The sequence below is a fragment of the Loxodonta africana genome, chromosome 25 (assembly GCF_030014295.1).
Source record: "Loxodonta africana isolate mLoxAfr1 chromosome 25, mLoxAfr1.hap2, whole genome shotgun sequence".
Lineage (NCBI taxonomy): Eukaryota > Metazoa > Chordata > Mammalia > Proboscidea > Elephantidae > Loxodonta > Loxodonta africana.
In genome coordinates, this window is record NC_087366.1 from 43,414,892 (window position 1) to 43,440,792 (window position 25,901).

The 25,901-nt window shown below is 38.6% G+C and overlaps 1 protein-coding gene across 1 annotated transcript in view; it reads left to right on the plus strand.

Annotated features, from left to right (window-relative positions):
• WDR64 (WD repeat domain 64) overlaps positions 1-25,901 on the plus strand; it is a 156,033-nt gene that overhangs the window by 104,564 nt on the left and 25,568 nt on the right. The window contains exons 16-20 of the mRNA XM_023549317.2: positions 10,902-11,032; positions 20,768-20,869; positions 21,873-21,942; positions 22,868-22,904; positions 23,473-23,612. Coding sequence (XP_023405085.2) covers positions 10,902-11,032; positions 20,768-20,869; positions 21,873-21,942; positions 22,868-22,904; positions 23,473-23,612 — 480 coding nt within the window. The remainder of the gene's footprint in view (positions 1-10,901; positions 11,033-20,767; positions 20,870-21,872; positions 21,943-22,867; positions 22,905-23,472; positions 23,613-25,901) is intronic.

The following is a 25,901-nucleotide window of genomic DNA, read 5'->3' on the forward strand; positions in this document are numbered from 1 at the left end:
ATACTGATTCTTAAAAATATAACAATAATATCATTATCACAACTTAAATGGTTTACCAGAAGTCTTTAATGACCACATATTCACCTGGTGTTCAAATTTCCTCATTTTTTTTTTTTCTTACAGTTTGTTTCAGTCACGATCCAAATAAGGTCTGTTTGTTGTTGTACCCAGTTGATTTTTTTAAGTCTCCCTTAATCTATAAATTTCTCTCTATCTCTCTTTTTTTCCTTGCAATTTATTTATCGAATAAGTTGGACAGTCTGTGTATTGTTTCTCACCTTCTGGATTTTGCAGATTGCATGCTCATGGTGTGATTTCAGATCTTCCTCTGTAAAGGGACTTTGTAGTTCAATCTAGTGCTTTGACTGCATATTTAATGGTTTTTTCCCCAGAACGTCTCCATAGATGGTGTTGTATACTTCTGCTGAGATTGACGTAATGACTGAATGTCATTTTTGGAGATCCGCATCCATCGATGATCACTATCTAGGTCTATTATTTCACTGTTGTTGTTAGCTGCCATTCAGTCAGCAAACCCATGCACATGATGGAACTGCTGTGATCCATAGAGTTTTCAGCAGTAGATTGCCAGGCCTTTCTTCCTAGTCTTAGTCTGGGAGGTCTGCTGAAACCTGTTTAGCTTCATAACAACACGTGAGCCTCCACAGATAGATGTTGGCGGTTGTGCTTGAAGTGTGTTGGTCAAGAATTGAACCCAGGTCTCCTGCATTAAAAAAACCCAGTGCATAAAAATATAGAAGGTGATAATTCTGCCACTGAACCACCACTGTCCTCACTATTTCATTAACCCACCATAACCCACTATTTTGAGCTGCAAAATGGTGATATCATAACTGTACCATTCTGCCTCGTTTATTAGCTGGAATATGTCTTTAAAGAAAAATTCTCCATCAACTATTTGGTTACTTTGAAGAGCTGTTCATACAGGAAAGGCAAGATCCATGATTAATTCTTTTCCTATACTTACCAGTTTTTAAAATAAGGAATTGGTTCCCTAGCATCATCCAAAGTGACTAGTGAATTTTATTTATTTTTTTAATATCTTTATCCACTCACAAATTTTAAATAATCTTTCTGTGTTTCACCCAATTGAATTTATTATTATTATTGATGCCAAAATTGTCTGATCGCAATCTGGTGGAACCTCTTCAAGCTCCCGAGTTCCTGCAACAGGACCCCAGTAGCTCTGGATAGCTTCCAGATGAGGCAAGGTGTTCCAGACTCATCTTGTACTTGCTCCAGACCTGGAATCCGGCATTTCTCCAAAAAAAAATCTTGGTTTCTTTTTTTGTTTTTAGTAAGAAATAGTATTAAGAGAGTACAATAGAGTTTCTACAGATGCCCACTGCTACTAAGTTGGTCCCTGTTTTTAGACCATGTCAATAGACAGAAGTAGGAACAATTTTTCAGAGAAAATACATCGTTAGTTTCTGCTTATATTTCTGATTCAAACTTAAGACTACATGTCTTTTACTAATTTTGATATCTCTTTCTCTTACAGAAAATCTTGGTTCCTAAAGACGTTAGCATAATTACTTATTTACTTTATTCTATGATAAATAAATGGATAGACAGACAGACAGATAGATAACTATACAAGGTATAGATCCCTAGGTGGCATAAGTGGTTTGTGCTTGGCTACTAACCTAAAGGTTGGCAGTTCGAACTCACCCAACGGTGCCACAGAAGAAAAGCATGGCGATCTACTTCTGTAAAGATTACAGCCAAGAAAACAATGTTAAAAAAACAAAAACCAAACCTGTTGCTGAAGAGTCAATTCCAACTCCTAGTGACCCTATACAGCAATTCTACTATATAACAGATGGGGTCACCATGAATTGGAATTGACATCATGGCAATGGGTTTGGTTTTGGATATATCGTTCTAAGCAATGTAAATATACTGCCTAGAATGATATTATATGTATGTATGTGTTTTTTTATGTGTGTGTATATGTACATATGTGTATATATGTATATAGTGTATGTGTGTATATATATGAATATATATATAAATTTATATTATACAGTATTATAGTTTCAGAATAACAATAAAATTACTAGAAATATGATAGCTGAAAACAGCTGAAGATTTTGTTTTCTTTCAGTTCTTTTTGTCCTTGGGGTATACATGACTTGGAATGTATAGCCAAATTATTATGCATAAAAATTACTTGAAATAATATCCTGTGTCACCAGCTCCATACACTGCTAGGTTCATTTGTTTCATTTTTCTTTCTATTTATTGTTTTTTTTAAAATTTACTTTTATTTTATTATGTAAAATATTAAATAATTCCAAAATCAAATCTATAAACAAAATCTATTTCAAGAAGCTTAACTTCTATTCCTATCCCTACCATCCTGTTCCCTCCCTAACCTGTAGTCCACCTATTATTTTTTAAATTTTTGATTTATGTTTCCAGTGCTTTTTTAAATATAATCAAATACTTATCCTTACTTGTATCCCCTCCAACCTTTCTTAAACAAAAGGTAAAATACTATACATAATCTATTCTTTGCTGTAGTGGATTGAATTGTGTCTCCCAAAAATTTGTGTCATATTGGCTACATCATGATTCCCAGTATTGTGTGGTTGTCCTACATTTTGTGATCTAATTATTCTCCATTTTGTAATGTGTTATAAATGTGAATATCTATACATTAGCAAGGCAGAATCTGTGTGGGGTGTATCTTGAGTAACACCCTACAAGATGGTGTAACTCAAGTCACACCCTTACTTAAATTACATCTTTATTCAAGTCACACCCTTGCTTGAGTCACAGCTTTTATCTCACAAGAGTTAAAGAGAGAGAGAAGTGAGCGGAGAGAAGGACCTCACTACAACCAAGAAAGAAGAGCCGGAAGTGGAGCACTTCCTTTGGACTCAGGGTCTCTGCACTGAAAATGTCCTAGATCCAGGGGATGGTTGATGCCAAGACACATGCAGATCTCCAAGGAACACCAAGCCCACAGATACAGAAAGAACACTAGGACCTTCCCCCAGAACTGACACAAAGAGAAAGCCTTCCCGAAGAACTGGTGCCCTAAATTTGGACTTTTAGTCTCCTAAACTGTGAGAGAATAAACTTCTGTTTGTTAAAGCCAGCCACTTGTGGTATTTCTATAATAGCAGTAGCAGATAACTAAGACAGAATTTGGTACCAGAAGAGTGGTGTGATACTCTAACAGATACCTAAAATGTGGAAGTGGTTTTGGAATTAAGTAGTGGGTAGAGGCTGGGAGAGTTTTAAGGTGCTTAATAGTAAAAGCCTAGATTGCCTTGAAGAGACTGTTGGTAGAATTATGGACATGAAAGGCAAATCTGGTCAGGGTTCAGAAGGAAGTCAGGAGAGCTATAGAGAAAGGCTCTGTGCTTGTTAAGATAGTGCATCAACTTGGCTGGGCTATGATTCTCAGTGTTTATAAGTGATCACTCCCATGATGGAATGTGCTGTGAGTAGCCAGTCAGTTGAAATGGAATTTTCTTGGGGGTGTGGTCTGCATCTGAATATAGGCAGGCATTCTGGCTTTTTGCTCACTGTGGATCTTGCAGCTGCCTCCTGTTAGTCTGACCTCCGGTTCTTGGGGCTTGAGCTATCAGCTTATCTGTCAATCTCAGGATTCGTTGATCTTTACAGCCTGTGAACAGGAGCCCTGCTCTCTGACCTACTAGTCTTGGGCTCACCAGTCCCTACAGCTACATGAATCCGGAGAAACCTTGCGGTCTTGCCTGACAATCTTGGAATTCATCGACCTTCACAGCCTGTGAGCAAGAGTCCTGCTCTCCGACCTGCCAATCTTGGGTTTGCCAGTTGAATTGAGAGAAGCCTTTATCCTGATCCACGGACTTGGAACATTCCAGCCTCTACAATCACGTGAGCTGTTTCCTTGATATAAATCTCTCTCTGTATATATTTATATGCTTTACTGGTTTTGCTTCTCTAGAGAACCCAGCCTAAGACAAAAAAAAAAAAAAAAGACAGTTTCTATCATATTAGAGAATGCATGTGGTGTCAGCAACAGAATGTTGCTAGACACGTGGATGTTAAATGTGCTTCTGGTTAGGCTTTAAAAGAAAGTGATAAACATGTGATTGGACAATGGAGGAAGGGCAATGCTTTTTATGCAATGGCAGAGAACTTGTCTGAATTATGTTCAAATGTTTGGTGGAAGGTAGAACATGTAAGTGATGAACTTGGATATCTGGCTGATGAAATTTCTAAACAAGATCTTAAAGAGGTTGCATGGCTTTTCCCTGCCACCTACAGCAAAATATGAGAGGAAATTGATGGACTTTAAAATGAACTATGCAAGATGAAAACAGAAATTAAAGATCTGGAAAATCCTGTTGTACAAACTGAGAACATGTATCCTAGAATGTTCACCAAGGATGTGGATATACAATCTTTTGTTAAAGAGATTAAACCTGTAACTGATGGATCTAACCAACTACCGCAACAGAAAATCCATCAGCTTAGACCGAAGGGGACAGAGAAAGGACAGAAGAAAAGAAAGCTATCTGCCTCTTGGAATTCCACAGGCAGGAAGCTGGCCAAAGGAACTACATCTCTTGTCCTCTGAGAAAATAGAAGGACCATCTCTGGAGCAGTTCAGAGATCAGCAGAACTGTTGGAAGGAGCGCTGGAAACAGGGCCTTTTCAGTTTCAAAGGGTGGGGCCATCGTCTCCTGGATCTTAAAGGGCGGGGCCACAGCCTCCTCAGTTTCAAAAAGTTTGATCTTTGCCAACTCAGTTCTGTAGTATGGGGCTCCCATTAAGGTAAGGCACAGGGATGAGATCACTGCCCACAGCTGAGGGGGTGGGGCTGCTATGCCCAAGAGGCAGAAGAACAGGGTTGAAGGGGTGGAGTGGACACTCAAATGGACTGGGAGAATGGGGCCACGCAAAACTGAGGGAGCAGAGTTGCTGTCCCAGTGGGCATGGAAGGCAGAGCTTAAGTCCAGGTCCAGGGAGCCTCCACTCAGACTCCAGAGGGCATGGCCAACACCCACAGTCTGGAGGGCAGGACCATTGCCAGAGAACAGAGGATTATTTTTAAGCCTTGAGAGCTAATATAATTTGTTCTGCTGGGTTTTGGACTTGCTTGGTGCATGTTAACCCTTCTTTCCTTTCAATTTCTCCCATTTGTAATGGAAAAATCTACCTTGTTCCTGTTCCACCATTGTACTTTGGAAACAGATAACTTGTGGTATAGATTTTACAGTTCACAGATGAAGAGGAATTTTGCCCCAGGATAGACTATGCCTAAAATCTCACCCATATTTGATTTAGATGATTCAAAAGATGAGATTTTGGACTTGGAGTTGATTTAAGACTTTTGGGATGATATGATGGGGTGAATGTGTTTTACATGTGGGCGAGGACATGTATTTTGGGGGGCCAAAGGGTAGAATGTCATGGATTGAATCGTGTCCCTCAGAAGTATATGTCAACTTGGCTAGGCCATGATTCCTCATATTGTGTGGTTGTCCTACCTTTTGTGATCTGATATAAGCATCCTCCATTTGTGATGTGTTGTATATCTAACTATATGTTAAAGAGGGAGCATCACTGTGAGGTGTTCCTGAGTCACAGCCTTACAAGACTTAAGCCTTACTTAGGTCATACCCTTATTCAAGTCACACCTTTGCTTGAGTCACATGTTTTATCTCACATGAGATAAAAAGAGAGAGAAGGGAGTAGAGGGGAGAGGGATCTCACTACCACCAAAAAAGACCTGGGAGTAGAGTGCATCCTTTGTACCCAAAGTCCCTGTGCTGAGAACCTCCTAGACCCAAGGAAAGATTGATGCCAAGACACATGAAGATCTCCAAGGAATGCTGAGCCCCCAGATGTTGAAAGGACACAAGGACATCCCCCCAGAGCTGACAAAGAAAGAAAGCCTTCCCCTAGAGCTGGTGTCCTGAATTTGGACTTCTAGCCTGCTAAACTGTGAGAGAATAAACTTCTGTTTGTTAAAGCCATCTACTTGTGGTATTGAGCAAGTATCTTAGTTATCTAATCTGTTATAACAGTATTAAATAATTAAGACACTTGCTTAATTTAATAATATATTCTAGAGATCATTGTAAGCAGTATATACCAACCTTTGCCTTTCTTTATGAAAGCTCTATAGTATTCCATTTAAAGAGTGCATTGTAATTTATTCAGTTAGTCCTCTGTGGGTGGACACTTGGGTTGTTTCCAATATTTTCCAATTACAAATAGTGCTGCAACAAATGGCCTTATGCGTATGTCATTTTGGATTTTTGACAGTGTATCTCAAAAAAAAATTTTTTTTTTTATCTCTGGGTTAGATCCCTACAAGAGGGATTGCTGAGTCAAAAAATAACTGCTAATGTAATTTTCTAGGTATTGCCAAATTCTCATCCACAGCAGTTATACAATTTTGTATTCCCACTAGCAATCTGAGTGCTTATTTTCTCAACTTCACCAAAAGAGCATATTGTCAAACTTTGAGATTTTTGCTAATCTAAGATGAAAAATGGTAACTTGGTATATTTTCAATTTGCATTTCTCTTGTACTGAGTGAGCTAAGCATCTTTTTAATATGTATAAAAGCTTTTTTATATGTGTAAAACCCTCAATGAAATGTGTCTGTTCATATCTTTTGCCTATTTTTCTATCCAGACTCTTGGTTTTAATTTTAATATTTTAAAAACCTCTTTATATATTAGGTATATTAGACATTTATATATATATTAGGAATATTAGTCCTTTGTGATATAAGTTGCAAATATTTTTTTGTAATTTCTGTTTTCATTTTGTATATGGCCTTTTTTGCCATAGCAATGCTAACTTCTGGCAGCCGAGTGTAGATGAGTTTTCTGGTTATGAGACATCACAGCTTGAAAATAATCACAGGTGTTCTTCAGGCTCCACTGGAAGTCCATTAGTCTCTCATCTTCTCATCTATCTAAAAATAGCTAGATGCTTTAGCTTCTCCTAGATTTTGATTATAAGAGGCCATGTCCAGAGGTCACAAAATGATTATTCACTTTTTTGGCCAATTATTATTTCACAGTTTTTACATTATATGCTTTTAACTAGATTTCTCAATGGCAATTAATGAAATTCCAGCTTTCTCTTTTCATATATTTCCTTTTTTAAAGGCTTCTTATCTTGCTCTAGTGATCATTTGGCATATTATAAAGGCACCTGTTTTGTTGCTGGTGTTTTTATTGTTTTTAAATTTAATAAGGAAAATGTATGATCAGACTGTTTAAAATATTCTCAGAATTAAAAAATTATAAATTCACTTAAAGCAGGTAGCTTTGCTTCCCACATGACAGGAAAAGAGATGTATTTCCTGATAAGTACTTAATGACATATTTTCAAAAGTTACACAGCCAGAGTCCTTAACCTGGGACCCATGGACTCCCTGTCCAAGGTGGACTTCAAGGGTTGAAAAAGCCTCTCCAATTGCTAGAAAAGGATATTGTGATGGTTAATGTTATATGTCAACTTGATGTCAAAGTGTAAAAAAAATAACGAGAACTCTGTAAGGAGAGAAATGATAGTTTTATTTTGGATTTGTTACAGCTGAAGCTGGGCAAATACTTGGTAAAATACCAAGTACTGCAAAATCCAAAAAGAGAGAAAGATTTTTATATAGGAGGGCCAGGGGTTACACGTGAGTCACAAAGGGCTGAGGGTTATGTATGAGCCACAAGTAAACTTTTCATAATACCAATTAATCACAGAGTTTTTGGGAGCAAACTGTATAAGCAATTTTTTGAGAACAATCTTATATAAACATCTTTTTAGGGGATGTTCTCATCATTCCTTTCCAGAGCATTCTTACCATTTGCTTAACTATAAACCACAGCTTTGTCATACATTAGTTATGAGTATTCTTTCTGAGAAAACAACATCTTCATCACTTGCTCATCCAAAGGAGTTGGGGGGGTGCATATATTCTGAAAGCAGAAGCAGGGATTTAGGGCAAAAGAGTTTGATTCAGACTTGTGTCAGTCACTTAGTCATGCCAGGAACCTCAGTTTTAAGGAGCCTCTACACTAGGCTATGATCCTCAGCAGTTTGGCAGACATTGGACAGATTGCTCCTCCATAATGTAATATAATGTAATCATCTCCATGAAGAGATCTGATATAATGCAGTCACCTCCATGATGAGATCTGCTACAATGTAATCACTTCCATGATGAGATCTGCTATGAGTAGTCAACCAGTTGAAAAGAGAATTTCCTTAGGGGTGTGGCCTGCCCCCAGGATATAAATGGATGTTCCAGCAAGGCTCACTCTCACTCTGAATCCTGCAACCGATTAGTCATCATGTGACCTCTGGTTCTTGGGACGTAGGCCAGCCTGTTGTCTAGCCTGCCAATTTTGGGTTTGTCAGCCCCTGCAATCATATGAGTCTGGAGAAGCCTCCATCCTGATGCTTAACCCACGAATTTTAGGACTTGCCAGCCTCCACAACTGCGTGAGCCATTTCCTTGAATTAAATCTCTCAATATATATTTATATATATACACACACACGTTTCACTGGTTTTGCTCTACTAGAGAACCCAACCTAAGACAGACATCATGTTTGGTAAAGTAGAAAAAAAAAAAAAAAAAAAATTTTTTTTTTTTTTTTTTTTAAAGTAGAAGGTCAGTAAAAACAAGAGGAACCCTCAGTGAGATGGGCTGACACAACAGCTGGAACGATGGGCTTAATATACCAACGATTGAGAAGATGGTGTAGGACTAGGCACCGTTTTGTTCTGTTAGACATAAGGTCACCATGAGTCAGAGCTAATTCCAAGTTAATTAACAAAAAAAAAATTCTGAAATTGTATACAAATTTCTTTTCTGAAAAATGTAGTGTCTTAGTTATCTAGTGCTTCTTCTATAACAGAAATACCACAAGTGGATGGCTTTAACAAAGAGAAGTTTATTTTCTCATGGTAAAGTAGGCTGAAAGTCCAAATTCAGGGTGTCAGCTCCAGGGGAAGGCTTTTCCTGTCAGCCTTCTCATCAATCTTGCTCCAGACTAGGAGCTTCTCTGCACAGGAACCCTGGGTCCAAAGGAAGCGCTCTGCTCCCAGCACTGCTTTCTTGGTGGTATGAGGTCCCCAACTCTCTGCTCGCTTCTCTTTCCCTTTTATCTCTTGAGGGATAAAAGGTGGTGCAGGCCACACCCCAGGGAAACTCCCTTTACATTGGATCAGGGACGTGGCCTGGGTAAGGGCAGTGTTATAATCCCACTCTAATCCTTTGTAACAATCACAGAATGGAGGATAAACACACAATGCTGGAAATCATGGCCCAGCCAAATTGATACACACATTTTTGGGGGGACAGAATTCAATCCATGACATGTAGGATCTTCAGCTTTTTCTTCTTTCCTTTCTTTTTTTAACGGCCTTTCACTTTCTTCATGTATTATATCCTTGATGTCTTCCCACAACTCTTCTTGTCTTCAGTCATTAGTGTTCAGTGGGTCAAATCTATTCTTGAGATGGTATCTGAATTCAGATGGGAAGTATTTAAGTATTTATTTTTGTTTCCAACTTTACTTTCTAATCACCAGTAATTATCAGTGCAATTAGATGGCATATTCCATCAATTTCAGACTGTAGCAGGTTGTAAAAATCTTCAATTTCTTCATCTTTGGCATTCATGGTTGGTACATACATTTGAATAATAATTGTACTAACTGGTCTTCCTTGTAGGAGAATGGATATTAACCTACCATTGATGGCACTGTGTTTCAGGATAGATCTTGAAATGTTCTTTTTAACAATTAATATGATGCCATTCTGCTTCAATTTGTCATTCCTGGCATAGTAGACCATGTGATTGTGGGATTCAAAATGGCCGATAACAGTCCATCTCGGTGCACAAGTGCCTAGAATATCAATCTTCAAGCATTCTATTTCATTTTGGATGACTTCCAATTTTCCTTAATTCGTACGTCATACATCCTACATTTCAGTTACTAATGAATATTTCATAACCGTTACTTCTCATTTTGAGTTGTACACATCGGCAAATGATAATCCTGAAGGCTTTATTTCATTAGGGTCCTTAAGGTAAACTCTATTTTGAGGAGGCAGCTCTTGCCATTTGTATTCTGAATGCCTTCGAACCTGAGGGGCTCATATTCCAGCACTACATATTGGGCAGTATTCTATTGCTATACGTAGTTTTCATTGGCTGATTTTTGAAAGTAGATCACCAGCCCTTTCTTCCTAGCCTGTCTTAGTCTGGAAGCTCTTTTGAAACCTGTCCATCACGGATGACCCTGCTGATATTTGAAATACCAGTGGAATAGCTTCCAGCGTCATAACAACACACAAGCCACTACAGTACAACAGATTGACAAACATATGAGATACTTAAAAAAAATACTTGAGGCAAGACAATTGAAAAGTGTCAAATAGAACTGGCAATAGAAAGTTCTTAGTGATAATTGGAAAAAGCTTGTGTAGACTATTATGGGGCAGAAGCCAGACAATGAGGATCGTTGAGTGAATGGGGACCAGTAACTGAAACAGTTAATGTAGAATATTCTTTTAAGAAGTTTGAAGGGAAAGATGGGAACATAACTTAATGCATTGGTAGGTCAAGAAAGAATAAATCAAGACTGAGAAGAAGGAGCCAGTAGAGAGGGAGAGTATATTTTTGTTGTTTTAATGAATTCTATGAATTATAATTTTTTAATGCCAGAAAGAGGTGGGTTTTACTAAATTTCATCCTCTAGGATTTAAAAAAATACAGTAAGATATTTCATTTTAAATTAATGACAGGATTACAGAGTGTGAATAAATGGTTAGATACTGTCTGTGATCACGACGGTGGGTGAATCTATTTCTTTTGTCCTTCAGATTTTTTTTTTTTTTTTTTCCAGAATCCTGCCGTCAGTATAGACGTGAACTGCATTGATTTATTACAACTGGAAGGGTATAATTTGATAGCTGCTGGAACCTTAAATGGCGTAATCATCTTATGGAATTTTGTAACATCTACTGTCACAGAAGTGTAAGTTGTGTCTTTTCCTTAAAAAATATAAGTTACACTGCAGAATAGCCAAAGCAACATGCAACACTTAAACAAAACAAAACTGGATATGAAAGTGGTGGTAACTCTCAAGGAAGGCTTTCCAGGAGGCTATGATCATGAGACAACTATGTTCTAGCATCTAAATTCCAGAATGATATGAAGAAGTTGAATCTTACGTATTTGTATTTCCAAGAGCTTTGACTCTTTACTTTCACTGTGTGATGTCCAAATTCATGGCCTCAACAAATCCTTAAAATACATAATAGTTTCAAACACTAATCTCTCCAGAACTTCAAACACATATATCCAATTGCTGAATGGCAATTTCAGACCTAGAGTGCTACCAAGACCCTTGAAGCACCACATGCCCAAAACCCCTTCCCAACCTGCACCTCCCCCACAAACATCTCCTTTTCTTGATTTCCAGTGACAACCCCCATCAATTCACAGTCATCAAAGTCAGATGGTGAGAGGCATCCTAGATGGATTTTCTTTTTCATCCTCTACCCCTACACATCCAATTTATTACAGGGTGAAGCCAACAAGGGGCAACGTGGCAGATGCATTTCTACACCTCAACCAATTAGATTTGCTTTGTACCATGGCCTAAAATTTTACCCTCCTTTTATCACCATTTCTAAATACTTTTGCCATTGGTTATAATGGAAATAATGCATTATTTGCAATGGATGGATTGTAATTAATTCGCTTGCCCTGATTATGGAATGGATCATAGGCAAGGGCCATGTGTGGACATCCTATGTCAAGGGGATTTGTAAGGTTTCACTTTGAGGCACAAGAGATGGATGGCCAAAAACCTCAACAGTAAGCATTAACCTTAACAATAAAAACAAGTTTTATCCAGGCATTTGGGGGAAGGGAAGAGGTATAAAGGAGGGGGAGAATTGGCAGTTGGAGAGGAAAATGCAAAGTAAATCTCTGCTTCTCTGATTACAGTGTCTTACATACAACTGATCTACTGGGCCTACTCTCTTTCAGTCCAGGTCTGAGTCATTACTTTTAGCCAGCTTTTACAGGGAAATGTTCCTTTCTTGTTTGGACCCTAGATTTATTCTCCTTTTAAACTTTAGTTGAAATAGCTATTTCTGTACACACACCTCTCTCTCTACCTTAACCTATGTTCTCCTGGGTTCTGCCCCTAGAATTCCTGTCATCACACATTCTCTTCTCCCCAATCTTGCTGTCAGGCCTTTCTCACAGACTTGTCATTTAATACCTGTGTGTGTATACTGTGTGTATACTGCGTGACATATATTGCACAATTCCTCGCCCTCTGATTCATGCAGTTCTTACACTGTAAGTGTTAGCTTGTATATGACTTACTAGTAGATAGACTAAGCAGATACACTAAAAAGGTACAGGCCATAGTTCTGATTCCATAGCCTAAAAAGTAGGTGGCTCCCCTGAGAATATTCCCAATTTAAAGATGGAGATCCTCCTTACTGAAGTACCCAGCATTTTATCAAGGGTTGCGTGCAAATTCAGTGCTCAATCAGAGAAAAACAACAAACTCTAGTGGGTCCTATGTAGTGTTCCCTTCCTATAGGAAGATGATTATATTTACACAATTGATTTAAAATCACTGGAGTATTTTTCCAAACATAATTTAGCACAGAACTATATAAGGTAATTTAAAGGCTCTAAAACTGAAAATGGTTTTTATATTTAAAACAGAGGCCACTCCTACGTCTGCCTCAAACTTTGCCTAAAGATTACCAATCAAGAGAAATAGCCATTTCTTTTCCTGTTCAAAATCCCACACTTTCTTTGGCCCAAATTCATAATTCTTCTTGCTAACTGATAGTCCACTGTACTATTTGGTCCATCTGCACAGCAGGAATATCTAGAAAATTTGAGCTCAACAAATCATTAAGCCCAGGGACTTCTCTTTTCAGCCTGGTTCACTCCCCAGAAGGCTCCTTCACCACTCATCAGCCCAAATTAGCAGCAATAATTTCCACTAAAGGAAGAAGGGCATGCTATAAGGTCTATTTGCTCTAAGGAATGTTAAGTAGGGTTTAAGAGCCAAGCATGAAGTGTCATTCATTGCAGGCGGTTAGGAGCTATCACTCTGATCCCAGGAACTGCCTAGGAATGTGAATAGTTCCTTGGAATCTGGGCCTACAGGAGACTAGAGCAGCGAGAGTACTGTAATCACTGAATAACCTGTATGTCTTCTCTACTAAATTATAAACTCCTTAAGAGTAGGACCGAGAGGCGGGGCCAAGATGGCGGACTAGGTGGACGCTACCACGGATCCCTCTTGCAACAAAGACTCAGAAAAACAAGTGAATCGATCACATACATAACAATCTACGAACTCTGAACAACAAACACAGACTTAGAGACGGAGAACGAACAAATACGGGCAGACAGTGATCGTTTTCAGAACTAAGAGCCAGCGTACCAGCTGATTACCTGGAAAATCTAGTTTCCCAGTGATGGCTCGGAGACAGCAGTCCATATCAAACCACATAAAGAAACAGACCATGACAGCTTCTCCAACCCCCCAAACAAAAGAATCAAAATCTTTCCCACATGAAGATACAATCCTGGAATTATCAGATACAGAATATAAAAAACTAATTTACAGAATGCTTAAAGATATCACAAATGAAATTAGGATAAATGCAGAAAAAGCCAAGGAACACACTGATAAAACTGTTGAAGAACTCAAAAAGGTTATTCAAGAACATAGTGGAAAAATTAATAAGTTGCAAGAATCCATAGAGAGTGAGCATGTAGAAATCCAAAAGATTAACAATAAAATTACAGAATTAGACAACGCAATAGAAAGTCAGAGGAGCAGACTCGAGCAATTAGAATGTAGACTGGGACTTCTGGAGGACCAGGGAATCAACTCCAACATAGCTGAAAAAAAATCAGATAAAAGAATTAAAAAAAATGAAGAAACCCTAAGAATCATGTGGGACTCTATCAAGAAGGATAACTTGCGAGTGATTGGAGTCCCAGAACAGGGAGGGGGGACAGAAAACACAGAGAAAATAGTTGAAGAACTCCTGACACAAAACTTCCCTGACATCATGAAAGACGAAAGGATATCTATCCAAGATGCTCATCGAACCCCATTTAAGATTGATCCAAAAAGAAAAACACCAAGACATATTATCATCAAACTTGCCAAAACCAAAGACAAACAGAAAATTTTAAAAGCAGCCAGGGAGAAAAGAAAGGTTTCCTTCAAGGGAGAATCAATAAGAATAAGTTCAGACTACTCAGCAGAAACCATGCAAGCAAGAAGGGAATGGGACGACGTATACAGAGCACTGAAGGAGAAAAACTGCCAACCAAGGATCATATATCCAGCAAAACTCTCTCTGAAATATGAAGGAGAAATTAAGATATTTACAGACAAACATAAGTTTAGAGAATTTGCAAAAACTAAACCAAGACTGCAAGAAATGCTTAAGGAGATTGGCCTGATGACCAATAATATCAGGTACCAGCACAATACAAGGTCACAAAACAGAACGTCCTGATATCAACGCAACTCAAATAGGGAAAGCACAAAAACAAACAAAGTAAGATTAATTCTAAAAAATAAATAAACAAAATAAAACACATAACAGGAAATCATGGAAATCAATAGATAAACGATCACAATAATCAAAAAGAGGGACTAAATATAGGAGGCATTGAGCTGCCAGATGGAGAGTGATACAAGGCGATATAGAACGATACAAGTTAGGTTTTTACTTAGAAAAATAGGGGTAAATAATAAGGTAACCACAAAAAGGAATATCAATTCCATAACTCAAGAAAAACGTAACGACTCAACAAACATAAAGTTAAACATTATGAAAATGAGGATCTCACAATCTACTAAGAAAAACGTCTCAGCACAAAAAAGTATGTGGAAAAATGAAATGGCCAACAACACACATGAAAAGGCATCAAAATGACAGCACTAAAAACTTATTTATCTATAATTACGCTGAATGTAAATGGACTAAATGCACCAATAAAGAGACAGAGAGTCATGGACTGGATAAAGAAACACGATCCATCTATATGCTGCCTACAAGAGACACACCTTAGACTTAGAGACACAAACAAACTAAAACTCAAAGGATGGAAAAAAATATATGAAGCAAATAATAAGCAAAAAAGAAGAGGAGTAGCAATATTAATTTCTGACAAAATAGACTTTAGACTTAAATCCGCCACAAAGGATAAAGAAGGACACTATATAATGATAAAAGGGACAATTGATCAGGAAGATATAACCATATTAAATATTTCCGCACCCAATGACAGGGCTGCAAGATACGTAAATCAAATTTTAACAGAATTGAAAAGCGAGATAGACACCTCCACATTTATAGTAGGAGACTTCAACACACCACTTTCGGAGAGGGACAGGACATCCAGTAAGAAGCTCAATAGAGACACAGAAGACCTACTTACAACAATCAACCAACTTGACCTCATAGACTTATACAGAACTCTCCACCCAACTGCCGCAAAGCATACTTTTTTTTCTAGCGCACATGGAACATTCTCTAGAATAGGCCACATATTAGGTCATAAAACAAACCTTTGCAGAATCCAAAACATCGAAATATTACAAAGCATCTTCTCAGACCACAAGGCAATGAAGCTAGAAATCAATAACAGAAAAACGAGGGAAAAGAAATCAAATACTTGGAAAATGAACAATACCCTCCTGAAAAAAGACTGGGTTATAGAAGACATCAAGGAGGGAATAAGGAAATTCTTAGAAAGCAATGAGAATGAAAATACTTCCTATCAAAACCTCTGGGACACAGCAAAGGCAGTGCTCAGAGGCCAATTTATATCGATAAATGCACACATACAAAAAGAAGAAAGAGCCAAAATCAGAGAACTGTCCCGACAACTTGAACAAATAGAAAGTGAGCAACAAAAGAACCCATCAGGCACCAGAAGAAAACAAATAATAAAAATTATAGCTGAACTAAATGAAGTAGAGAACAGAAAAACAATTGAAAAAATTAACAAAGCCAAAAGCTGGTTCTTTGAAAAAATTAACAAAATTGATAAACCATTGGCCAGACTGACTAAAGAAAAACAGGAAAGGAAACAAATAACCCGAATAAGAAATGAGAAGGACCACATCACAACAGAGCCAAATGAAATTAAAAGAATCATTTCAGATTACTACGTAAAATTGTACTCTAACAAATTTGAAAACCTAGAAGAAATGGATAAATTCTTAGAAAAATACTAACTACCTAAACTAACACATTCAGAAGTAGAACAACTAAATAGACCCATAACAAAAAAAGAGATTGAAACGGTAATCAAAAAACTCCCAACAAAAAAAAGTCCTGGCCCAGACGGCTTCACTGCAGAGTTCTACCAAACCTTTCAGAGAAGACTTAACACCACTACTACTGAAGGTATTTCAAAGCATAGAAAAAGACGGAATACTACCCAACTCATTCTATGAAGCTACCATCTCCCTGATACCAAAACCAGGTAAAGACATTACAAAAAAAGAAAATTTTAGACCTATATCCCTCATGAACATAGATGCAAAAATCCTCAACAAAATTCTAGCCAATAGAATCCAACAACACATCAAAAAAATAATTCACCCTGATCAAGTGGGATTTATACCAGGTATGCAAGGCTGGTTTAATATCAGAAAAACCATTAATGTAATCCATCACATAAATAAAACAAAAGATAAAAACCACATGATCTTATCAATAGATGCAGAAAAGGCATTTGACAAAGTTCAACACCAATTTATGATAAAAACTCTTACCAAAATAGGAATTGAAGGAAAATTCCTCAACATAATACAGGGCATCTATGCAAAGCCAACAGCCAATATCACTCTAAATGGAGAGAACCTGAAAGCACTTCCCCTGAGAACAGGAACCAGAAAAGGATGCCCTTTATCACCACCCTTATTCAACATCGTACTTGAAGTCCTAGCCAGGGCAATTAGGCTAGACAAAGAAATAAAGGATATCCAGATTGGCAAGGAGGAAGTAAAGCTATCACTATTTGCAGATGACATGATCGTATACATGGAAAACCCTAAGGAATCCTCCAGAAAACTACTGAAACTAATAGAAGAGTTTGGAAGAGTCTCAGGTTATAAAATAAACATACAAAAATCACTTGGATTCCTCTACATCAACAAAAAGAACACCGAAGAGGAAATAACCAAATCAATACTATTCACAGTAGCCCCCAAGAAGATAAAATACTTAGGAATAAATCTTACCAAAGATGTAAAAGACCTATACAAAGAAAACTATAAAACTCTGCTACAAGAAATTCAAAAGGACATACTTAAGTGGAAGAACATACCCTGCTCATGGATAGGAAGACTTAACATAGTAAAAATGTCTATTCTACCAAAAGCCATCTATACATATAACGCACTTCCAATCCAAATACCAATGTCATATTTTAAGGGGATAGAGAAACAAATCACTAATTTCATATGGAAGGGAAAGAAGCCCCGGATAAGCAAAGCATTACTGAAAAAGAAGAAGAAAGTGGGAGGCCTCACTCTACCTGATTTCAGAACCTATTATACAGCTACAGTAGTCAAAACAGCCTGGTACTGGTACAACAACAGGCACATAGACCAATGGAACAGAATTGAGAACCCAGATATAAATCCATCCATGTATGAGCAGCTGATATTTGACAAAGGACCAGTGTCAGTCAACTGGGGAAATGATAGTCTTTTTAACAAATGGTGCTGGCATAACTGGATATCCATTTGCAAAAGAATGAAACAGGACCCATACCTCACACCATGCACAAAAACTAACTCCAAGTGGATCAAAGACCTAAACATAAAGACTAAAACGATAAAGATCATGGAAGAAAAAATAGGGACAACCCTAGGAGCCCTAATACAGGGCATAAACAGAATACAAAACATTACCAAAAATGATGAAGAGAAACCAGATAACTGGGAGCTCCTAAAAATCAAACACCTATGCTCATCTAAAGACTTCACCAAAAGAGTAAAAAGACCACCTACAGACTGGGAAAGAATATTCAGCTATGACATCTCCGACCAGCGCCTGATCTGTAAAATCTACATGATTCTGTCAAAACTCAACCACAAAAAGACAAACAACCCAATCAAGAAGTGGGCAAAGGATATGAACACACATTTCACTAAAGAAGATATTCAGGCAGCCAACAGATACATGAGAAAATGCTCCCGATCATTAGCCATTAGAGAAATGCAAATTAAAACTACGATGAGATTTCATCTCACACCAACTAGGCTGGCATTAATCCAAAAAACACAAAATAATAAATGTTGGAGAGGCTGCGGAGAGATTGGAACTCTCATACACTGCTGGTGGGATTGTAAAATGGTACAACCACTTTGGAAATCCATCTGGCGTTATCTTAAACACTTAGAAATAGAACTACCATACAACCCAGAAATCCCACTCCTCGGAATATACCCTAGAGATACAAGAGCCTTCACACAAACAGATATATGCACACCCATGTTTATTGCAGCTCTGTTTACACTAGCAAAAAGCTGGAAGCAACCAAGGTGTCCGTCAACAGATGAATGGGTAAATAAATTGTGGTATATTCACACAATGGAATACTACGCATCGATAAAGAACAGTGACGAATCTCTGAAACATTTCATAACATGGAGGAATCTGGAAGGCATTATGCTGAGCGAAATGAGTCAGAGGCAAAAGGACAAATATTGTATAAGACCTCTATTATAAGATCTTGAGAAATAGAAAAAACGGAGAAGAACACATACTTTTGTGGTTACAAAGGGGGGAGGGAGGGAGGGAGGGAGAGGGTTTTTTATTGATCAATCAGTAGATAAGAACTGCTTTGGGTGAAGGGAAAGACAACACACAATACAAGGAAGGTCAGCCTAATTGGACTGGACTAAAAGCAAAGAGGTTTCCGGGATAAAATGAAAGCTTCAAAGGTCAGCGGAGCAGGGGCTGGGGTCTGGGGAACATGGTTTGAGGAGACTTCTAAGTCAACGGGCAAAATAATTCTATTATGAAAACATTCTGCATCCCACTTTGAATTGTGGCGCCTGGGGTCCTAAATGCCAACAAGCGGCCATCTAAGATACATCAATTGGTCTCAACCCACCTGGAGCAAAGGCAAAGGAAGAACACCAAGGCCACACGACGACTAAGAACCCAAGAGACAGAAAGGGCCACATGAACCAGAGACCTACATTATCCTGAGACCAGAAGATCTAGTTGGTGCCCGGCCACAATCGATGTCTGCCCTGCTAGGGAGCACAACAGACAACTCCTGAGGGAGCAGGAGGCCAATGGGATACAGACCCCAAATTCTCATGAAAAGACCATACCTAATGATATGAATGCGACTAGAGGAATCCCAGAGACAATGCTCCCCAGAACTTCTGATGGCACAGGACAGGAACCATCCCCGAAGACAACTCATCAGGCATGAAAAGGACTGGTCAGCGGGGAGGAGAGAGATGCTGATGAAGAGTGAGCCAATTAAATTAGGTGGACACTGGAGAGTGTGTTGGCAACTCTTGACTGGAGGGGGGATGGGAAGATAGAGAGGGAAGATGGCAAAATTGGCACGAAACGAGAGACTGAAAGGGCTGACTCAATAGGGGGAGAGCAAGTGGGAGAAGGGAGTAAGATGTATGTAAACCTACATGTGACAGACTGATTGGAATCGTAAATGTTCACTTGAAGCTTAATAAAAATTAATTAAAAAAAAAAAAGAGTAGGACCTATTTTATTCAAATTTGCCACTCCACTTATTCAAAAAGTAGAATTCTACCCTTTAAACTACATGAAGGCTCCTAGGAGATTCCTCCACAGGATTATATAAACCCACTCTCTGGACCTATATGTAGGAGGACTAGACTAATTAATTGAATCAACAGACTTTTGAACTACCTAATATCATGCTGTTATACAGAGACTTATTAAAGATGATAGGAGCTCTGGTGGCACAATGGTTTAGTGCTTGGTTTCTAACCAAAAGACTGGCAAAAGAAGGACCTGATGATCTACTTCCATAAAGATTGTTGTTGTGTACCATTGAATCAGTTCCAACTCAGGGCAACCCTATAGGACAGAGTAGAGCTTCTCCATAGGGTCTCCTAGGTGGAAATCTTTACGGAAGCAGATCTCCTGGTCTTTTCTCCCATGGAGTCACTGGGTGGATTTGAACCATCAACCTTTTGGTTAGCAGCTGAACTTTTACCCATTGTACTACCAGGGCTCCTTCCGTAAAGATTACCAAACCAAAAAAAAAACAAACCTGTTGCTGTCGAGTCAATTCCGACTCATATCGACCCTATAGGATAGAGAAGAACTGCCCCATAGAGTTTCCAAGGAGCGCCTGGTGGATTTGAAATGCCTATCTTTTGGTTAGCAGCTGTAGCACTTAACCACTACAGGGCTTCCCGTAAAGATTACAGCCTAGGAAATTGTATGAGGCAGTTCTACTCTGTCACGTAGTGTCACTATGAGTTGAAAATCAACACAACAGCATCCAACAACAACATTAAAGAAGGTGCATTCAAACTCTATACCTCTAGGTTTTCTCCCCATTTTCAGTGATATTGCCATTTGAGGAGTTGATAACCTCTGCATGGCCTATATGGTCTAAATAAGGTAAGTTACTTTATTTGTGAATTTCGTGATGTGAACGTATGCTTATTTCCAGGTACCGACCTGAAGACTGCTTCACTGTGGACCCTGACTTGGATCCCAAACGCTTTAGAATTAATGACATATTGTTCCTCTTTCGTGCCCATGAATGTGCAAGGTAACTCAATACTTATTAATCAAGTAGTACTGTCTAGGACTTACATGGGTGATCTAGGAATAGTTCTCCTTATCTTCACATTAAAGAAGGTACAATTGAGGGAAGACATATATTGGGCTGACTACCTTGTTTTAACTTTCTTCCCCTGCCATCACTTCTTTTGTAGGTGGGGTCGTGGTCTCTTTACTATGTCATCCTCACAGTTTCCTTTACAACAGCAGCAGAGCTGGAAAATGCCCACTTGTCTACTCCTTTGGCCAAAATCTAATGCTATGAGCACTAATGTAAAAAGACTTCCAGAGCGAGTATGGAAGGTCAGATGGCAGGGGATTTTGCACACTGTGCACTATAAGTGAGTGATCCCCATCCATTTCATATAGAGCAGAGGGTTATTTTTTAAATATTTAAGGAAAAGTGTTTTTTTTTTTTTTGTCTATTTGTGTATGTTTAAGAGCTCTGATTTCAGACAATAGATATCAGGGCTACTTTTGGGCTGCCCCGTGGCAAGGCAGAATATAACACCTTCCCAAAACCTTGGCTTGAAATTTCATCAAAACTATTCTGAGAATATTTTGAGGGCCTGTTCTGTATTGCACTAGCACCTTAAGCTACTTTTCAGCACATTTCAGCAGAGTCACAGGGACAGGACTAGACCAGAACTGGACACTGTAAAGCAGGAGGTTAGCCAGGTTTGTCAGCCCCAACCGCATCTCACTCCCTGCCATCCCAGTGTCTCAGCCTCTGGGACTAAATGTAGTCTCAGCCATGAGATAGGACAGGGACATCTTAATTGCTGAGGCTCCACAATAGTCTCTGCCAACACCATACTGATGAACATTTGTTACACAACATATAAAGCGTGATTGGTTTCGTAAGTGAGTGGCTCAGTATCCACAGATGATGGAAAAAGCAATCAGCTGAAATTAAAGCAGAGAAGAGCACCCTTTGAGTACAAGAGAATATTTTAACTTTTCCTCCTTTGGCTTCCTTCCTCCCCTTGTAGAAGATCAAGTCAGGATTCCGTATGCTCTTCATCCCAGTGTGATTCTAGTAGGGGTCCACAGAGTAGCAAGGTAAGCAAGAAATAGCAAGAATGTGTCTTCCTGTTCTACCCAATCCTTGTCCAAGAATAGTGACATTCAGCATTTCAGCCCCTCCTTAGATAGAATATAAAAGTAGAAAAAAATCTGTGTGTATATGTATATGTGAAAACTATTTTTTTGTATTCTCCCCAAAAATCAAAGTTCAAATTGTTTCTATTTTTTCAGTGCCTTCACATCTGTGAATAATCAATACATGATCATGAACAAAATAAATTATATATGCTATGTTTATGGCATAAAATAATAAAGTAGTTTTAGACCGTATATTTTCCTGAAGAAATACGTTCTGTACATATTTCACAGAGGGAAGAGACAATATAATGTAATGAAGTGGTTTTCAAACTGTGTTCCCAGCTCCAATTTTATGTTTTAACACATTACTTTTCTAGTTAATTTGCTCTTTGAAGGAAAGTTTCCACTGCAAAAAAATATTTTGAAAACCACTAGCATGCTGGAAAGAATATACTTTTAAGGACTTAAGAGTCAGACAGACTTGTATTTGAACCCAAGCTTCTCCAGTTATAATGCGATTAGCTTTACATATGTCACTTAATCTCTCGGAGTTTCAGTTTCCTCATCAGTAAAAAGGGAATAATAAAGCCTAACTTACATCGCTGTTATTAGAATTAGAATATTCATCGAGGACTTGGCACGCATTAGGCACTTAATCACTGTCATTGTCATGATATACCTGAGCCACTAGGAAAATGTTGTGTTATGGATTCTCTATTCATGAACATGAAAATCTATGCAACACATTTTTCAGAGAATTAATTCAAAATTAAGGTTTAGAAATGTAATTTCAACTATCTAAAAAAAAAAATCCGCATGTTCAACATTTCTCATTTCCTTACAATGGCATAGAAATAGTGTCTTTTTCTCTCCTCCTGTACAGGGAAGCAAACAAAGCATACACGATCCTGAAGTTAAAGGTCTGTATGAAATCACCCCTCTTCTCCATCATAAAAATGTTCCTTTGAAATAGGCAGCTTTTATTTTTTTAAGTAATAAAATAATCCAAATGAATATCTGTTCTTTTTGCAGCTAAATGTTGAGATGGTATAGGGAGTCCAAGAGGCATTGTTTCTATAAAGAATTTCCATTATGATGCTTTTTGAGTCCTGATTCTAGATTTTAAAAATTTGAAATATTACTGAGCTTCTTAGTTGCTAGCCCATTTTCCTAAAACTTATACTAGATTTATAAGACATTCTAATGTGTCAGACTTACACTGGGGGCATATCTAGTTTTAGCCATAATGTACAGGATAGAGGTTTTGCAATAGAACTAAACATAAGCTTTTTTAAATGGTTTTTCCAATGATCTGGAATTCTTTAGTTTTTTTCTTTTTTAGTACTTTTGTTTCTGGGGTTATAAAAAAAATTCCAGGGAAAAGTGTTGATTTTGCTGTTTTCCCACCTGCCCCCTCTTTTACGTTCTATGAAATTCGGAATTTCACCTGTTGCCAGCACCATGGTAGCTCATGGATTTCTTCCATAGGTGAGAACACAGATGGTATGGAGGGAGAGCAGCAGCCAGTGGACAAAAAACAACCTGGAGGCTCCAGTTCAGCAGAAGCTCAACCACCTATCCTCGTCACTGCACACGAGGATGGACACCTTCGACTCTGGACTCTGGAGGTACTGGACCCACTATGTGCTTAGGATAGGAAAGAATGGAAAAGGTCAAAAGAACTGTTAAATGAACCTTAGCCTTCTTCCATATGGCATCCAATTCTAATATTTTACAACCTTCTAGCCAAATTGCTGGATTTGCAACCTGCTCACTGATAACGCGACTCAGACCTTACATGGCAGTTTTGTAACCCCAAGGATGAAATCAACAAATCTGCTAACTTGCCTGTTTTTAAAATCTAGTCTATTTTTTTAGTCTATTGTTAGAAACATAACCGTATAAATTATTCTACAAACACGTATTGAATGTTATATTTTCCATGCAATCACTGTATTTCCAGAGATAAAAATACAAAGAAGGCATGGCCGCTTGTGCCTGTTGTTCTGTGATGTCAAGTTGATTCTGACTCATAGTGACCCTATATGACAGAGTACAACTGCCCTATACGGTTTCCTAGGCTGTAATCCTTATGGGAGCAGATCACCAGGTCTTTTCTCCCGTGGAGCGGCTGGTAGGTTCTAACCACTGATCTTCTGGTTAGCAGCAGAGCACTTAACCACTGCGCCACCGGGGCTCCTGAAAGTCGGAGCCCAGAGGAGGCAATGTAGCAGTGTCGTTGTTAGGTGCCATAGAGTCAATTTTCGACTCACAATGACCCCATGTAGAACTTTCCCCATAAAGTTTTCTAGGTTGTAATCTTTATAAGAGCAAATCACGAGGCCTTTCTCCTTGGGAGCAGCTGGGTGGGCTTGAACGGCCAACCTTTTAGTTAGCAGCGGAGTGCTTAACCACTGCACCACCAGGGCTTCAGGGCTCCTATGCAAGGGATTTGTTGACTGATTCAAATCAATTAAGACTGCTCACAAAGTAGAGTTTCAAGAACTAAGAAATATTCCATGACCAGCGTTAGCTGGGGCAAGCTGGGATAATTATACGACCACAGTGACATTTATCACACAGTACTTACCAAGGACGGGAGCTTTGTTTTCCTTGCACAGTTGATACGTCAAGGTTCTTTGCTATCCCCTTCTGTAGAGTGGGTTGGTGTTTAAGTTCCCCACACTGAAAGCATAACCCTTTGGGTCACCAGTTTCATCCAGAGGTCTCCTATTAGACTTCCTATCTTGGGCAAGTCCCCGGTTTATTCCCTGACCCCCTTCTTCTCTGAGTCTGTCAGAAAGGAAGCCCTGTGTAACCAATGCTTGGTAGCTGCCGCAGGCCAAAAGCCCACCTGAGAGCTATCTCACTTTTCTAGATGGCACTTTCACTTCAGATTTGGCCTTTGAGAATTCCTTACTTTTTGCCAGCTCACTGATTAGTTTAAGAGATCTTTTAAATATTTTATCCAAGAATTTTTTTTTTAATCGTTTTGAGCACAATTTAAACCAGATGATAGTCCCCCTGCATAAAACTCTCCTATAGCTTTCCGTTGTACCTAGAATAAAACCCAGTCTCCTCCTACTGGCTTATAAAGTCCTACATGGCCTGGTCCGTGCCCATCTCTTCGGCCTTAGCTTCTACCACTCTCCTCTTTGCCCCAACATTCCAGCCACACTGGCCACCTTCCGATTTCTTCAAAAAACAAAAACAAACCACAAAGTCATTTCTGTTTTAACCTCCTGTTCAGTCTGGTAGAATTCTGTACCCCAGATCTTCTCATGGCTGGTTCGTTTTGGTTATTCAGATACAAAGTTTACTACCGCCACCTCAAACAAGAGTAGTCACCCCTCATGCACTATCATATTAAAAAATATATATATTAGTCTATTTTAATTTATTTTACAGCAGTTATCAGATATTTTGTGCTTTCTAGTTTTTTTTTATTTGTTTAATATGTTTCTGCCCCCACCCCCAGTGTAAGGATCATGAGAGAAGGGACCTAGACTATCTTGTGGACCTCTGTATACCCCCTAAAATGCTGAAAACAATGCTGGGAACATGGCGATCACTCAACACATATTTGAATGAATGAATGAGCTCCAGAACTGCAAGCCTATGGCAGCAAAACTTTAGACCTTTCTTAACCCACTCTTCTAACAGTAACCTAAAGTCTCACAGTCAGTTGGGACCCCATCCAAAAAAATAAAATAAAATACAGAAGAAGAAAAGGAAGATGAAAGATAACAACTGAAATACAACTTAGACCAGGCAGCATTCATCTTACATATAAAATGCCTTTCTCTGTTGTGAAGAAGCCCTTCTCTGGAGTCCAGAGATTCTCCTGCCCATATTTCTGTAATCTCCACCCTCTACCTTCAATCCTAATCTCACCCCAAAATTCTCCCTCCCATCCA